Genomic DNA, 16,324 nt, shown 5'->3' on the forward strand with positions numbered 1-16,324 from the left:
CTGGGAAAGATTGAAAGCAGGAGAAAGGGACGACAGAGGATGAGATGGTTGGATGGCATCACTGATTTGATGGACATGAGAGTTTGAGCAAGCTCCGGGAGATGGTGAAGAACAGGGAGGCCTGGCGTGCTGCAGTCCATGGGATTGCAAAGAGTTGGACACGAATGAGCGACTGAACAACAAACTCCTCGGGAACTCCAGCTGTGTCCGCCTCCTGCAAGTGATACTGCGGGACCTCTCGCCCAACCCTATTCACCCCCGCTACCCCGCCTCCTTCCGCAAACTCAGACACCTTCATGCCAATGGCAACTCCTGCCCCCAGGCTCTCTTGGGGAAGACGGACAGACATCCAGCACCCCCACTCAGTTGGGGCTTGAGCGCGTCAAACCACATTACACTATAACCTGCTAGTAGAACTCGGCCTGTGGCCACTGCTCCAGGCTGCCCAGGGTAGAGACCTTGCAAGCGACCCTCTGAACCTACCCGAGGCCTCAGGCAAAACGTGGTCCTGCACTTGCTCCCGAAGCCCTTTGAGTCAAGAGGGCCTTCAGCAACCCCGGCTATGGACCACACCCAGAGAGATGCCACAGGGCCAAGGCCCCAGCAAGCCCATCGACTAGCAAACAAGCTGGGAAGGAGAGTCCCACCACCCCTGGTTTACCAGCAGGTGTGTGCGCTCATCAGAGCAGTCCCTCCCCACGGCGCTTGAAGGCTCTGAGACTGATCAGAGGTGGCAGCACAAGCCATGGCGAAGGAGAGGCTGCAAAGGCAGAGAGCATTCTCGAGGGGTTTGTCTTCCCCTGACAGGAAGCCCCAAGGCCAGGGACACTGAGGCTTGGGGGAGGCCAGCTTCATGGCGTGTGTCCTGGGACCCAGTCAGTGTGCATCTGGTGACACTGAGTGGGGGGGGTCGCTTGGTGAGGCCTCATTGCGGCCCACAGCCCCTCTCCTTGTCTCTGCTCACTGATGCAGATCCCTTCACCCCTGCAGAGTCAGCGGCCCACAGCTCCTCTCCTAGTCTCTGCTCCCTGATGCAGATCCCTTCACCCCTGCAGAGTCAGCGGCCCACAGCCCCTCTCCTAGTCTCTGCTCCCTGATGCAGATCCCTTCACCCCTGCAGAGTCAGCGGCCCACAGCCCCTCTCCTAGTCTCTGCTCCCTGATGCAGATCCCTTCACCCCTGCAGAGTCAGCGGCCCACAGCCCCTCTCCTAGTCTCTGCTCCCTGATGCAGATCCCTTCACCCCTGCAGAGTCAGCGGCCCACAGCCCCTCTCCTAGTCTCTGCTCCCTGATGCAGATCCCTTCACCCCTGCAGAGTCAGCGGCCCACAGCCCCTCTCCTAGTCTCTGCTCCCTGATGCAGATCCCTTCACCCCTGCAGAGTCAGCGGCCCACAGCCCCTCTCCTAGTCTCTGCTCCCTGATGCAGATCCCTTCACCCCTGCAGAGTCAGCGGCCCACAGCCCCTCTCCTAGTCTCTGCTCCCTGATGCAGATTCCTTCACCCCTGCAGAGTCAGCGGCCCACAGCCCCTCTCCTAGTCTCTGCTCCCTGATGCAGATCCCTTCACCCCTGCAGAGTCAGCGGCCCACAGCCCCTCTCCTATTCTCTGCTCCCTGATGCAGATTCCTTCACCCTTGCAGAGTCAGCTACTCTTTGTTGGACGGGGTTCGCCAGCTGGGGAGAGGCCCGCACACGCTCTCGAGTGGACCGGTCCCTTCTCCACTGCTGTGCGGCTCCTGGGCCTTTATGAAGCCGACCCCCATCCTTGGTTTCCACTCCTGGGAAAGGCGGTAGTCACCCTGCTGGCCACCCGCATCGAGGCTGGTGGAAAGCGCCACGTCACTGGGAAAGTTCCTCAGTATCTGGGCCCTGGACGCTAACATGTGAGACCCTGTGGGGGAGGCATCAGTTAATCTGGACATGACATGACCAGGGGCCCCACCAGGCACAGGGGGTCACCCTGCACTCCTGACCTGTCCTAAGGCGATCGGGACTGGAATTTTATTCCAAAAGGTAAAGTTGTTTTATTAAAAGACGGCAGGAGGACAGAAACTTTCAGCAACGTTTTGTAAACACGTGTGAAATGCAGTTTGATTTCAGTAGTTTATTTTGGAGACAAAGCAGTGCAAGAGGCCGGCCACGCTTTCCTGCTTCCCCTGGAGCTCGGGGGCCAGACGAGGAAAGGCGACGCACAGACATTATAATCGGGGTTCAACACTCAAGTCGTGTAAACACGGTTGTCGGCGGGCCCTTGGTTTCTAGGACAAGCCGGCCAGTTCTGAGGGCAGCACCCCTCACCCCAGCCCTTCCTCTCCTAGAGGCAGGTGACCCCCACGTCCCCGCTGACCAGGCCTGAAAATGCCTCCGAACGCCAGGCTCAGCAGCTTCTTTCGTGGCACCCTCTCTGGGCCTCGCAGGATGGCCCAGAGGCCTGTTCCCCTCCCTCTGAGTGCCTGATATCTGAAGACACACGCTCATGCTTCAGGGGGTCTGCTGTTTTCCACCAGTGGTCCCACTGACAGAGGGCTGACCAGGCCCCTCACTGGTCCCCTTGGGCCGCCTGGACTGAGGGACTGGACTGATTAGCCGGTGGTCGGTTGGTCTGCTGCCATCAGGGGCTGGGGGACTCAGACGGGAGAAGCAGGTAATGTTTTCTCACCTCTGGGGCTGCAGCCTGCTCGCACCTGGCTGGCTCAGTGCTTGGGGTGGGCAGTGAACACGGGAGGGGTGTGGATCAGGCCTTCTGCGCAGGTATGGAGCAACCGGCAGCCTCGTCTGGCCTGGGAAGAGGGCCCCCCAGTCGCCTGGATGCCAAGGGGAGGCTCATCTGGGTGGGCTTCACAGAGGGACAGGCTGCGCTGCAGGGGTACGGCGCCGAGCCTGCCCTTGACTTCTCGGTCGTGAGTGCCCAGCGACTCTCGGAATGATTTGCCCAAAGTCACAGCACAAATCCTTGGCACAGGCAGGATCAGCCCAGAGGCTCTCGGCCGGGCAGCCTCCTCCCAGGTCCGGGGAGCGGCGGCCCCTGGTCAGGGAAGGGCGGACCCTTTGCATGGCGGCACAGGACATGTGTTGACAGGCCCAGTGGACTCCGGGGAGCGGGACGTGGAAAGAGGCAGCCAGCCTGGGGCTGTGGCCTTCCCGGAGAAGCATCCTCCTCCCTGCCTTTCACGAGCGGCAGCAGGTGGATCACAGACCTGCTGCATGGACTTCCCTAAGGAAAGGGAAACTGAGGCCTCTGGCTTCCTTGGGGTCACGCATTTGGGAGGGGTGGCTGCACGCCTGATGGAGCTTGAGGCCATCAGTAAGAGAAACGGGCTGGGCCGGGAGGGAAGAGACAGGGAACCGTTTACTCTCTCTGCTCAGCCACCAATGACCTGACCCGGGACGGCCTGCTCCAGGGTCCCCGAGGCCCGGCCCACAGCAGCCATTGAGAAAGACAGATGTGGGCGTACCCAGGCACTCACACACACATACACACACACAACCACACACACGCACGCCCCACCTCACATTCAGACCTAGTGTTGAAAACACAGCGTGTGTAAACTCGGTGAAGACATCTGCACAGCAGGAACCAGGAGGGATCGTCCCTTTGCCGCGAGGCTGGACCACTTGGGGTTCCTTTCCATCCCCACCCCCACCCCTCATTTAGATCATGACATCAGAAAATCAGGTTAAAAATTAAGAAAAAAAGAAGTAGAAGGAGAAGAATCAGATGGTTGGGAATCCTTAGTAGTAGCGTCACCGTCGTCAGGAGCTGCTTGCCCAGCGGCCGCACTCTGCGGCCTGCGCCGTCTCTCTGGGTCCCGGGCTCCGAGGCTACTGGGAGGAGGCCTTAGTGGCCAGCGAGGCCACGCAGTGCTGCTGGAAGCTGGGCGACACGCCGGCGGTACAGCCGAGTCTCTGGTGCGGCAGCTTGGCGGTGCTGCCGGCGCCCACACCACCCACTTCGGCCTCGGGCGTCCAGGGCGGCTCCTGGCCCATCATGCTGCTGCAGCAGCCGGGGCTGGCGCTGCACGTCCTCTCGGCCGCCAGGCCGCCCGCCTGCTCCGCCAGGAGCCTGCTGTGCCTTAGCGGGGCCACGTCCCCCGTGCCCGCCGCGCCCGCGCTCTGGCCCTGCAGCACGCTGGCGATGTGGTTCAGGAGGTCGGTGAAGAACTCGCTCACACCCTCGTAGCCTGCGGATGGGAGAGATAGACGGCAGGCTTAGCCAGGTGGGTGGGGGTGGGAGGTGCGCTCAGGGGCTCCTGGGACCCGGGGTGGGGTTGGGGGGAGCTGGTGGAGCACACACAGCCCAGACCCCAAGTGTGTGTGGCCCCAAGGGCCAATCCTTGAATTCTGGCTGCACCCCCGGGGTATGAGCATCTATAGAGAGGAGGCTGATGAGAAAGCACCCTGCACCCTGTCCCTCTCGGCACAGCTTCAGGGTCTCATTTGATTACCCTCCCTGCGTGGTCTGGTGGGCTTCCCAGATGCCGCACATGGTCAAGAATCCGAGTGCCAAAGCAGGAAAAGAAGACATGTGAGTTCGACCCCTGGGTTGGGAAGATCCCCTGGAGAAGGAAATGGCAACCCATTCCGGTACTGTTGCCTGGGAAATCCCATGGGCAGAGGAGCCTGGTGGGCTACAGTCCACAGGGTCGCAAAAGAGTCAGACACGACTGAGTGATGGAGCACATGTGGTTTGATGCCCTTGAGTGGGGATGTGGGGTGGCTGCAGGGGCAGGACCAAAGGCCCACTCCTCCAGGTCTGAATCATAAACGCCTCTTGTCTCCACGTGGCCTGGCCCCAGCTTCCTCGTGTGTAAACTGAGGATTCGGGTTTGGGGGCTCCTGTGGGCAGGGCCAGAAGGGGCTGGAACATGAGTGAGACCTGATCAACAGCAGCTGCTCCTGGAACTGAGCCCCTTCCACCTCCCCTCCCCCAAGCACCTGCAAGGAGGCCCCCAGTGCTGCGTCCTGACCCGCGAAGCCGAGGGACAGAGACTGGGCAGCCCGGACAAGGCCATCGAATGGACACCGCTTCCCTCACAAGCGGGCCTGGGTCTCCTGAACAGAAACTGCCAGGGGCCTGCATTTCCCATCACAGACTCAATTGTGATTGTCAGCAAACAGTCCTCGGAGCCTCCCACCAAGCACGTTTCAGATCTAGGGCGAGGATTTTGCCGACTTTTGAAAACGGCTTCAAAAGAAATTCAATGAGGGGTGGGTGCCCCACACCATGCCTGCTCAAATCAATTCGCAGGGATGCGAACCAGGCACACAGCTGCAAGAACAATGATCGGGACAGGAAGTATGTCCTCAAATGGGACGGTGTGCCTGCATCGGGAGGGGCCGCAGGGACCACCCTCTGGATGTGAGCCCGTCACTGACACCAGGCCCGGTGCTGAGAGGCACTGACCCCTCCCTCACACGGCCTCCGGGATGGGCTTCACGGATGTTGGTACAAGCAGTGGGGGGTTCAGACATGCACTATCGCATACAGCAATGGCTGCCCAGGGGCCGGTCGGATGGGGCTGCCTCATTGCCCATGCTCTTATGTGTTCAGCAAACAATGCTGTGGTTTTGAGGGAGCCCGAGGCTGAGAGGGACAAGCGGAGGTGCCCAGAGTAAAAACAAGAGTGGGCAAGATAGCTGGCATGCACCATACTTGCCCTGCTCAACGTGTTCTCACTTAATCATCACAACCCTCTGTCCCCATTTTACAGATGAGGAAGTGGAGGCACAGAGTTAAGTGACCAGCCCTGAACACCCAAGAGCCATCAGCAGGTGGATACGTGTCCACTGGAGGGCGAATGGGGTGACAGCATCCACGGCTGGGGTCCATCCAGGCTAAGTGCTGCCCCTGGCCACGTGCTTCACAATCCTTCCTCGTGGCATCCTTGGAAGGGTATGTTCCAGGGAGTGGGGCCCGAGGGTTGGCCCCATCCTACAGATAGGGATATTCATTGGACGGACTGATGCTGAAGCTGAAGCTCCAGTACTTTGCCACCTGATGCGAAGAGCCAACTCACTGGAAAAGACCCTGATGCTGGGAAAGACTGAAGGCAGGAGGAGAAGGGGGTGACAGAGGATGAGGTGGTTGGATGGCATCACTAGCTTGATGGATGTGAGTTTGAGCAAGCTCCAGGAGTTAGTGATGGACAGGGAAGCCTGGTGTGCTACAATCCATGGGGTCGCAAAGAGTCGGACACGACTGAGCGACTGAACAAGAGCAATAGAAACACTCAGCACTGGATCTGCAGGCCCTTTGGTGCCAGCTGTGCCTTGAACACGCGTGATGGGGGGGGCCCCCACCCTAGCGCTGGGGGCATCCTCGGCCCTGGGGTGGGGGTGAATAGCAGGGCAGCCTGTAGCCCCTCGGGGGCCATCAGCAGACATGCTGCTGGGTTTCCAGGGTCAGGAGGCAAGCAGGGAGGAGAGCTGAGACCCGCTGATGGGCCGCCAGGGAACATCAGCTGTTCCCTCAGCAACGGCTCTGCCGTCCCCAGACGAGGCCTGGCCCATGGCCCCATGCAGCCTGGGGAGGGTGGGCTGGGGCATGAAGAGCTCCGTGGGGCTGAGTGCTGTGCACACATCATCTCCCCTGCGAGGAGGGGAGTGTTCTTCCCACTGCGCACGAGCGAACACTGAGGCTGCCTGGGCAGGAGGCTCGTCTCGTCAGGGGGCAGAGCCAGGATTTGAACCCACAACTCAAGCAGAAAAGCACGAAGCCTCAGGTCAGGCCCCCAGATCCAGCCCTGCTACTGGGACATGACCTAGGACGTGTCGTCCAACCTCCTGGCTCCATTCACATCAGTAAATGGAGATCCTAACAGTCCCCTGCACGTTGTGTGGCTGTGAGGATGAGATGAGGTGCTGGGGACAAAGGTCCCCAGGCAGGCTGGGCACCAAAGGCGGACACGACTGTCCAACCTGCAGGCTGGCTGGCAGGGGCACTGTAGGACACCCACAGTCTGAGGCACAGGGTGAACAAACCAGGACCAGTGGGCACCCCAGACCCAGGCTCATAAATCGAGCAGGGAGAGAGCCGGGCCCCAGGCAGCTGTCTCCTGGACACCGCCTGCCCTGGGGCCCTGGGCTGCACGCCCTCCCCGGAGCCTTCCTCCACGTGGGCCAGGCGCCCTTCCATAGTCTCTGGGGGGCTCAGCCTTGTCACTCAGGCCTGGCCTGCCGTGCAGGGCGGGGTGGGGGGTGCTTGCTCATGGCTTCCTGTCCATACCGGTTCACTGTCACTGTCCCTCCTCTGAACACCTGGGAGGCCTGGCCCGAGTTGCACAGACCCTGGTGGGGTGGGCAGACTCAGGACTCAGCACAGACCCACAGCTCAGTGGTTTGTGAGTTCTTCTCTGTCCCTCCTTCTAGAACCTCCATCCCAACAGCGTGGTGCTGCCCCGCCCTGCCCCTCGAGTCCATTAACCTGGCGACCTTTTTGCCTTCATCCCCTCCATCTCCTCCCTGGTTTAGATCCTCCGATTTGTTATAATTGTTCCCCTGACGCAGCCGCAGTTCCCTTGTGTTCTCTCATTCTCACCTGCATTCATCAAAAACCTACCTCTCCATCCAGGCTGCACCTAGGGTGACTACAGAAAAACAGGCCACTGTCCCACAGGATCCCAATATTCACAAACAGCCCTCAGATGGCCGCCCCATCTTGCTCGGAGTGAATGGCCATGTGCTGGGCTGCCCTCTGACCTCTGACCTCTCTGCTGAACAGGAAACCTCGGGCCACAGGGCCCCTCTGCAGGCCCTTGCGTGGCTCCCTCTCTCCCTGCCAGCCCTGCCCCCACGCTTGCTTCCCAGAGGAGCCCCTGTCCTCTGAAGGCAGGACCCCAGCCGCCGTGCGCACGCCACCCAGTGTCTGCAGCAGCTGGGACATGCAGGGGGCCTCAGATAAACCGCATGGCTGAGGGAGCCAGGGGCCTGCCCTGAGCCCGGGCTTCCCTGGCTGTGAACGGCGGTGCTGGCTGGGCCCGGCCTGCATGCCCTCCATGCAGGGGACACATGTCAAGCACCCAGTCTGGTGGCCCGTGAGCGCACCCCACACATGGGGGATCCTGGCCCCTGCAAACCCCAGGGGAGCAGTCCCCTCCGGCAAGCCAGGCTCTCACACTCAGGAATGGCTTCCTGCCTTCTTAACAGTCCACTGAGCAGGGCTGCTGCCCTACCTCCAGGGCGGGCGCTTGACAAAGGTGAGAGCCGAGGCCTCGAGACAGGGACGACCGCTGAGAAGTAACTGCATAGGCTGCTCCGGGCTGGGGCTGCCAAGTGTCACTCTGTCCCTGACCTGCTGTGAGGATAGGGAGTCGCCCAGCCTCAGCACATGTCTGTGAAGGAGCCCAGCCCAGGACCGCCCCCCGCCCCACAGTCATCACTGTGGCTAATGGTCCCGCTGAGGGGTCTCTGTGATGACTCCTATGGAGCCATCACTGAGTGGGGATCTGAGGGGTGCTGGGCAGAGCCTGGTCATGCCAGCAGGCCCAGACGGCCTGGCATGTGCTTCCCGCCTCAAGGCTGCAGCAGACAGCATGCAGCAGGCCCCCCAGCTGGCCGGATCTGAGTGTGTCCCCCACACGGTGGCTCAGGGCGGGGAAGGAGCAAGGCCTTGCCACCACCCTGCAGTGTGACCTGGGACAATTTCTCCCTCCCTTCCTTCGTGGAAACTGGGCTTTGTAGTCCCTCCAGAATCCTCCCAGCTCTTTAAGTAAATCTACAAGGGCCCAAGAGGTCAGCTGAGATTTGGCCAAGAAAGGCTACTGCTGATGGCCCAGGGTCAGGAGAGTTCAGTCGCTCAGTCGTGTCCAACTCTTTGGGTCGGGAGAAGCAGGGTAAAGGACACGCGTTGAGGAGCGGGCCCACTGTGGGCGCTGTAAATCCACTGGCAGGTGGGCGAAGGCTTAGCGGGCGCTGCTCCGACCCCAGGCCCCAGACAGTGAGGGATGGGGTCGGTCAGGCCGGCTACCCTGCCCTGCCACCCACCCGCCAGTCTCCAGGCGAGGGAGGGCAGCCCCGGCCGCGCCGCTCACCAGGGAAGGCGTTGATGTCGATGACGGCATGCTGCCCCGTCTGGTTGTTGATGATGATGTCGATCCCGAAGAGAGACACGCCCAGCGCCTGCCGCAGGGCCCGCGACAGCTCCCGGATGACCTCGTCACTCGGCCGCTCGAACACGCCCTCGATCTTGTCCAGCTGCCAACACATACACACCACACACACAGCCAGGAGTCAGACCTCGGGCAGGGAGACGCGACACTAGCCCATAGAGACCCCCGCTGCGGTGCCACGAGGCTGGGTCTTATTTCCAGGCAAGAGGCAGGACAGACCCACTAGAGTCAGCCCAAGGATGGCCATTTCCAAGTCCTGCCACTGGCTGGGCAGGCACTGGGGCAGGAATGGCATCTGTGACCCCTAGTCCTCATGCCCACCGGGGAGACGGGCATCATTACCAGCATTTTACAGAGAGGAGCTGACGCTCAGGGTCAAGGTTGATTCACGGCCACACAGCTTAGGGCTGCATTTGGACCCAGGGATTTAGCCTGTAAAAGCCATGAGCTTCTCAGGTGGCACTAGTGGTAAAGAACCCGCCTGCCAGTGTAGGAGACATGAGAGACACGTGTTCGATCCCTGGGTTGGGAAGATCCCCTGGAGGAGGGCATGGCAACCAACTCCAGTATTCTTGCCTGGAGAATCCCCAGGAACAGAGGAGCCTGGTGGGCTACGGTCCATGGGGTTGCAGAGAGTCAGACACAACTGAAGTGACTTAGTACACAGGTATTGAGCCTGTAAAAGACAAGGCTCTTAGCAGGAAGGAAGGAGAGGGAGAGTCTGCTATGACCCCAGGAAGACTCTGTGGTTCAGGACACCTAAGAGCTGCACCTTGAAGAAGGGAAGACTGCAGTGGCTGGGCCAAGGGACCCAGGTGAGAGCACAGTGGAAGCAAAGGTGCGAGGCAACCATCCGTGGAAGAGAGCTGGGAGTGGCTGGAAAAGTCGGGGAGGATGTGGGCAGTGGGGGGAGCTTTTGTTAGCATCACTGCACTGGCCCATTGTTGGCAGAACCTCAAGGCTGTGAGGCGGTGGGTTCCATGGACCAGCCTTCATTTACTAGCTGGTACTGGGTGGGGAGAGGTTTGGACACAGGGCTCCTGGGTGGGACTCGTTGTTCTCCCCTTCCAGACAAGTTGCTAACCTTGGTGTTTCCACCCTAACTCCCCATGCTCAGCAAGCTTCTCCAGAGTCTACTCGGCCACTCCTGCCCAGCTCCTGGGTCTGAGCTCAGCCTTTGGCGACGCAGAGCTGGGGGGCTGGCCCCGGGACCCCACCGTGACACTGCTCACGTTCTGCTCTAATCACAGCTGGCCTGGGACAGGCAAGTCTTCATGGGCTCAAGCTTGGCCCCTGGAAGGAAGCAGCACATCACCCTGGGAAGGACTGAGGTAGATGGCTCTGGATTTGAATCCGGACTGTGACTTCCTAGCTCTGTGGTCTTAGAGAGAAGTGCTTGGCCTCTCTGCACCTCAGTCTGCCCATCTGCCAATCAGGGCCATCGAGGCCTCCACCCCAGACAGCTGGGAGGAGTCACAAGGTCGTCTAAGCGGTGGGGACAGCACAGGTCTGGCTGCAGGAGCTGCCTCACCTGCATTTAAGGCACAGATGGCAGCGTGTCAGCCCTAGGTCAGCCAGAATAGGGCTCATACATGGTACTCAGTAGATACCAGCGTCCTAAGGCTGCTGGGATGGGGTCAAAGGGGAAGCACAGGGGCTGATCCACCAGAAATAAAAAAAAGAAGCTGGGTCAAAAAGTTAAATGGAGAATTATCACACGGCCCAGCAGTTCCACCCTAGGTGCATAACTTGTACGCCAGTGTTCACAGCTGCATTATTCACAACAGGCAAAAGGCAGCAACAACCCGAATGTCCATCAACAGATGACTGGATAAACAGAATGGGTTACCCAGACTATTCTGCCACCCTTTCCTACAATGTGGAGGAACCTTGAAAATATTAGGCCAGGTGAAAAAAGCCAGATGCAATAGGTCACCTTCTGTATGATTCCCTTAAAAGGAAAAGTCCAGAAGAGGTAAATCCATAGAGACGAAAAGCAGATTAGTGGTTGTCAGGGGCCAGGAGGAGGGGGGGGCGGGTGAGGAGGGAGGCTCAGTGGGTATGGGATTCTCTTTCGGGTGATGAAAATGCCTGAAAGGAAAATCGTCTCTGGAACTAGACAAAAGGTGGTGGTTGTACAACGCTGTGAATGTGCTTACTACCATTGAACTGTCCACACTAAAATAACTAACCAGAGAGAAACTTCCTGGCAGTCCAGTGGTTAAGACTCCATGCTCCCAATTTCAGGGGGCCCAGGTTCGATCCCTTGTCAGGGAACTAGATCCCACATGCTGCAGTGAAGATCTGGTGCAGCCAAGTAAATAAATATTTTAAAAAACCCACAAACAATTGTATGTTATATGACTTTCACCTGGATTTAAAAAAAAAGAAGTGAGGCTGGGTCAGCCAGGCTGGGACAGAGCCTGGACAGCACCCACAGGACACGTGGCCCTCACCCCTGGCACAGGAAGCCGAGTGGCCGATGGGGAGCTTCCAGACATGCACAGAGCAGGGAGCCCACCCCTGGGCACCATGATTCTCTACCATGAGAGCCGTCTGTCCCAGCTCTGCAGGTTCCCCTGCCCATGGCCCTGCTGCCTCGGCGTCCCACCCTGGGGAGCCACGTTCTAGGGGGCAGCATCAGCCTAGCTGTGACAGCACTTGCCCGCTTGGCACCTGCTGAGGTCGCCCCGTGCGTGCCTCCCACTTGTGTTCAGTGGTGCAGGCTCAGCAGCTCAGCCACTGGTCCTGGGGATGCCTGGCACTGCCCAGTCTCCGCCACATGCTCTGAGCTGTAATGGTCCCTGCCAGGTCCTGCTTTCTCACCTCGGTAAACAGAATACTAAAAACACTGCTGCTGAGGGACTGTGGTGAGGATCCACAAAGCTCCTGAGTCAGGCCCGCGGCACAGGCCCGGCAGCAAGGGGACCCGTGGCCGCTGCTCCGTCACAAAAGCCACATGACCGGCTGTTTATAAAAGCGCGTTCTCAGCTCAGCGAAGGGACCTCAGACATCCTTTTGCAGCCCTCTGCCTGTCTGCGACGAGGAGGCGACGGAGGTGCTGAGGTGAACCTCTGGGGACCCCCGTCAGCGACACTGACTGAGCCTGACATGGTGTGGGGTGCTTTCATCCAGGGACTCCCTGAGTCCCAGGACCATTCTAGGGGCATGTTGGGGAAACAGGCTCAGAAAGACGACTCGACTCGCCACAGCTGGAAGGCTGTGGAGCTTCTGACTCCAGGCTGTCTCATTCAGTGTTGCTCTCAACTAGGAGCCCGCACTGGTGTGGGGGCCTGCCAGGCAGGTGGGAGCGGCGTCCACCCTTGGGGGCTTCTGGCCCGGGAGGGAGGCAGGGCTCCCTGCACCTGCATGAGGCCACAAAGGGGACTGGAGGGACCCCACGGGGCGGGAGGATGCTAAAGGCTCATCTGGACACCCGTACCTGGGAACGCACGTGTCTGTGCAGGAGGGCCCACCATCCCGAATGGAAAGGGGATGGCCGACTGCGTTTCCCTTTCCTCGTTTATGTGTTACCAGCCCTGGAGGACCCCCACACAGCAGTCACGAGCTGAGGGGAAGGGAGAGATGACAGCAGGGCTGGAAGGTGGAGAGAAGGCCTTGCGAAAGGTCTCCAGGCTGACCTTTCCCACGTAGCAGATGGAGACACGGGCTGAGTCACAGGCGGGTGATAAACCAGGAAGACAACTTTGCTTCCAGCCCTCACGGTAACCCTCTGGCCTCTGTTAACAACCCAGTGGTGACGAGGGCCACACTGTGCTGGGGGGGGGGGGGGGGGGGCGGCAGGGACAGATTCTCCGTAAGGCTGTGGAATGCTGACCCCCTCCAAGAGTCACTGGCTAAATAAGGTCTGGGAGCCTTGCAGGGAGGAACCCTGAGGTTTCTGAGCTTTCATGAGACCAGGACATTCTTTTGCACAGAATACCTATCTCAGTCTTAGAATATGCACGCCAGGCGCCGAGGGGTTCTCTTTAGAATCTGGTTGTTCTCTAAGCGTCCCTGACCACAGGGCTTATTCCCGGGTTACGTCTATCAACATCCCGAGGGAGGGTGGTGCCCACTCCAGGTCCCTGCCGTGCCTGTGCTCCGTTGAACCTTCGGTACACGGCTGGCTCCTCAAAGGAACCAGGAACAAACGAGAAATGGGACCGGTGGCCTGGGTCGGGGGACAGTGGGTCATGGGCAAGCACAGGCCCTAGCATGGAACAGAGGGGAATGAGGCCCAGAGGCAGGGGTCCGCTGCAGAGGAGACACGGGCGAACCCTTCCAGAACGGCCGGGAGGGCTGTGGCATACGGGAGCTGGAGACCAGGCGGAGGGCTCGGTTCAGAGGCAGTGGCGGCAGAGGCCACCGGCTCTGGGGACATGGAAGAACAGCAGGGCATGGCGCAGTGTTGATTTCTCAAGTGTCAGGGAGGTAAGAAACCCTGAATTCCTGCAAGACCCAGCTTTGAAATCAGACTAATCTGGGGTCAGCTCTCATCTGTGTCCTTGCATGAGGAGCCCTGTGGGTTTAGACAAGTTATCTAACCTGGCTGAGCGTAGCTCTCCCCTCAGGAAAGCAGGGACATCTGTCCACCCCTGCAAGGCTGTTTCAGGCCAGAGGATGGAGCCTGATGCCCAGCACCATTGACAGAACGGCAGCCCAGAGCCCACTCCCCACCGTGAGCCACCCCGGCAGCTGCAGCAGTACACAGCAGGAGCTCAGCAAGCGCCTACTGGACTCATACAGACAAGGAAAGAAAAAAGGGAAACTGACGCGCTGCTGTCTCTTGCCTCCTTTTTTTTTTTTTTTTTGAGTAAATCAGGACAAGGCAGCTTAGAAAGCAGGTCTTCAAATTCCTCACAACTGGGGGGCTTCCTCACATGGGAGAAGTTAGACAACCGTCCGCCTGAGTGAGGGGTGAGCGGGCACGGCTGTGACGGCTGCTGCCACGGAGGCGCAAAGCAAGCAAGGAAGAGGGGGTCTCTGGAGCCCCCGGGGGTCCCCGGCCTGGCGGGGAAGGTCCTGCCACCCTGCCCCGCTGGAGAGCCAACGTCACCCCACCCCCAGGCTCAGCGGGAGGGACATACCGCGGTCAGGACCGATGAGGACTCTGGCTTCGACACGTTGTGGCTGTTGAAGAAGATGGACTCTCGGTCTGAAACGCAAAGACGGGAAGGAGCCAGAGTTAGAAGCTCGAGGCAGAGACAGCAATTCCAGCATCTGACACCAGGGGGCAGCACCACCCCAGCCACAGGCCGTGGTGCCTTAGGGCTCAGGGTCCAGCAGCAGCCACCTGGGCCCCCTCCCACCCCGAAGAGACAGGACACCATGGGACTACACGCGCCGAGTCAGGGCTCCTGTTTCAATTTTTCTTCCCATATAACAACGAATGGCTTGATGAGCCCACCTCCCCTCCACTCTCATCTTACAATATCATACCTGGTTTTCCCCAATACCTAGGCCCCTTCCCCAGAGTGTCCGGCGCATCTTATAGACGTAGCACCAGAAAGGGGGGCTGAGTGAGAAAGGGGAAATGCTGCATATGCGAACATCAAAGGCCCAGAGAAAAGAGGTCGACTGATGCCACTTAATCCAGCATCCCCAACCCCTCCTGGTTCTGCCCATGGAATGCCTTTTCAGGCATGTTTAGGCTGCCACAGGGCATGTGAATGTTTAAAACACAAAGGGTTCTGCTGTTTCCCAGTTATTTAGGGGAAAAAAATAGGAAATCAGAACTTGGGCTTTGGTAGGATCCATCCAAGAGAGCATAGAGAATAATTTCTGCCTGGCTTTGGAAACAGGCACAGCCACCTGAAGTACCCTCCACATCTTCCTGCACATCTCTCCCAGCTCCCACTGCCCCCGGGGCCCCCTCAGTCCCATGGAGAGGCAGAGTAATCATCTCAATCCCAGGACTATTAAAGTGATGAGCAGTAGGGTTGTTCATTCATGCCCTGCAGAGTAGAGGCACACCAGTTGGTCAGAAACATGCTCTCTAGCACGTGGAAGTGTGCAAATGCACGGATCACAAAACCAGGAGCCTCAGGGCTGAGAGCCCTGGTAAAGACCATCATCACACTAGGACCCCACCCCACCTCACCCCGAGAAGGACACGGGCCACAAGCCCCCACGTGGCCCCAGCAGCCTCTGCTTTGGTCCTTCCGGGTGAGGCGTTGCGGCTCCCGTTCCCCCAGGACACACTGCTCAGCCCTGAGACCCAGGACAGGAACGGCCCCGCTGGGCGCCGCTGAGTGCCGGGGGCTGAACTGCGGGGGCACCTGCTCTGGCTGCAACGCCCCCACCGCCAGCTCCAGGGTTACAGCGCCGCAACAATCATGCATGAGGAAGTGATTCAGGCGGAGGCCAAGCAGGCAGGCGCTGAGATGTACCTGGCATCTTTCCCGCTAGCGGGGCACGCAGGCCCCTTGCCGCCCCGGTGTGCCCGACAGTCCTCCTACCGCTCCGACCAGAGCCAGTCCAGACGGGGGGCACGAGAGACGGTCCTGGGGAGGAGCCTGGGGAAAATAAACACCCTGCAGGACTTGCGCCAAGCAGCCACACTGACCTCTACTCTTGAGCGCCGACAAACAAGAAGATTGAGCCTTCGGGGGTAGCAAGCCCCATGGGCCAGAGGTCAGAGCAGGGCTTAAGCAGCTGGGATGGGCCTTCCAGACTCTGCAGGCACTGCCCACCTTCTCAGCCTGTAGCCCAGCCTGGCCCCGCTGAGCTCAGGGCGCCTCCCACCCACCAGGTGGGACCCAAGGGCAATGGCCAGAGTGGCAGAGTAGGCCTGGGGAGAGAAGGGCCACCCAGAGCAAGTGGACACAGCCAGTTCAGGGAGGCTTGGAAGCCACAGAGAACAACGTGGATGCTTAGCTATGCAAGAAAGGGAAAGAACTGGGTGCTCAGAGGGGTGTACCCAGCGCCGATTGAACTGGACAGACCATGTCACCCGGCAGCTTCTTGGGGCAAGATCCGAAGTGGACCATTTCAAAGGGAACTTGTTTCTCCTCCTGGCTAACTCTGAACTGGGGGCTCCAGCCAGAGGACTGTTCAGCAGGGTGATGGGAGCTGCCCTTCGCTCAGAACCCTCCCCACGTGCAGCTTGAGCAGCCCAGGTGGAGAGGGAGCAGCTTCCAGCCATTTGGTGATCCAGGAAGATTGTGGAAGCCGAGACAGGTCAGGCAGGATTGGAGCATCCCATGGCGCCAGCT

General features: G+C 59.6%; 1 protein-coding gene across 4 annotated transcripts in view; it reads right to left on the reverse strand.

Annotated features, from left to right (window-relative positions):
- Window positions 1-2,084: 2,084 nt before the first annotated feature.
- ITPK1 (inositol-tetrakisphosphate 1-kinase) overlaps window positions 2,085-16,324 on the reverse strand; it is a 155,018-nt gene continuing 140,778 nt past the window's right edge. For all 4 annotated transcript variants that reach the window (XM_027957339.2, XM_027957337.2, XM_042235392.1 and 1 more), the window contains 3 exons: window positions 14,198-14,265; window positions 9,030-9,192; window positions 2,085-4,181 (listed from right to left, as the gene is read on the reverse strand). In XM_027957339.2, coding sequence (XP_027813140.1) covers window positions 3,823-4,181; window positions 9,030-9,192; window positions 14,198-14,265 — 590 coding nt within the window. In that variant the 3' untranslated portion in view covers window positions 2,085-3,822. The remainder of the gene's footprint in view (window positions 4,182-9,029; window positions 9,193-14,197; window positions 14,266-16,324) is intronic.

The sequence above is a fragment of the Ovis aries genome, chromosome 18 (genome assembly GCF_016772045.2).
Source record: "Ovis aries strain OAR_USU_Benz2616 breed Rambouillet chromosome 18, ARS-UI_Ramb_v3.0, whole genome shotgun sequence".
Lineage (NCBI taxonomy): Eukaryota > Metazoa > Chordata > Mammalia > Artiodactyla > Bovidae > Ovis > Ovis aries.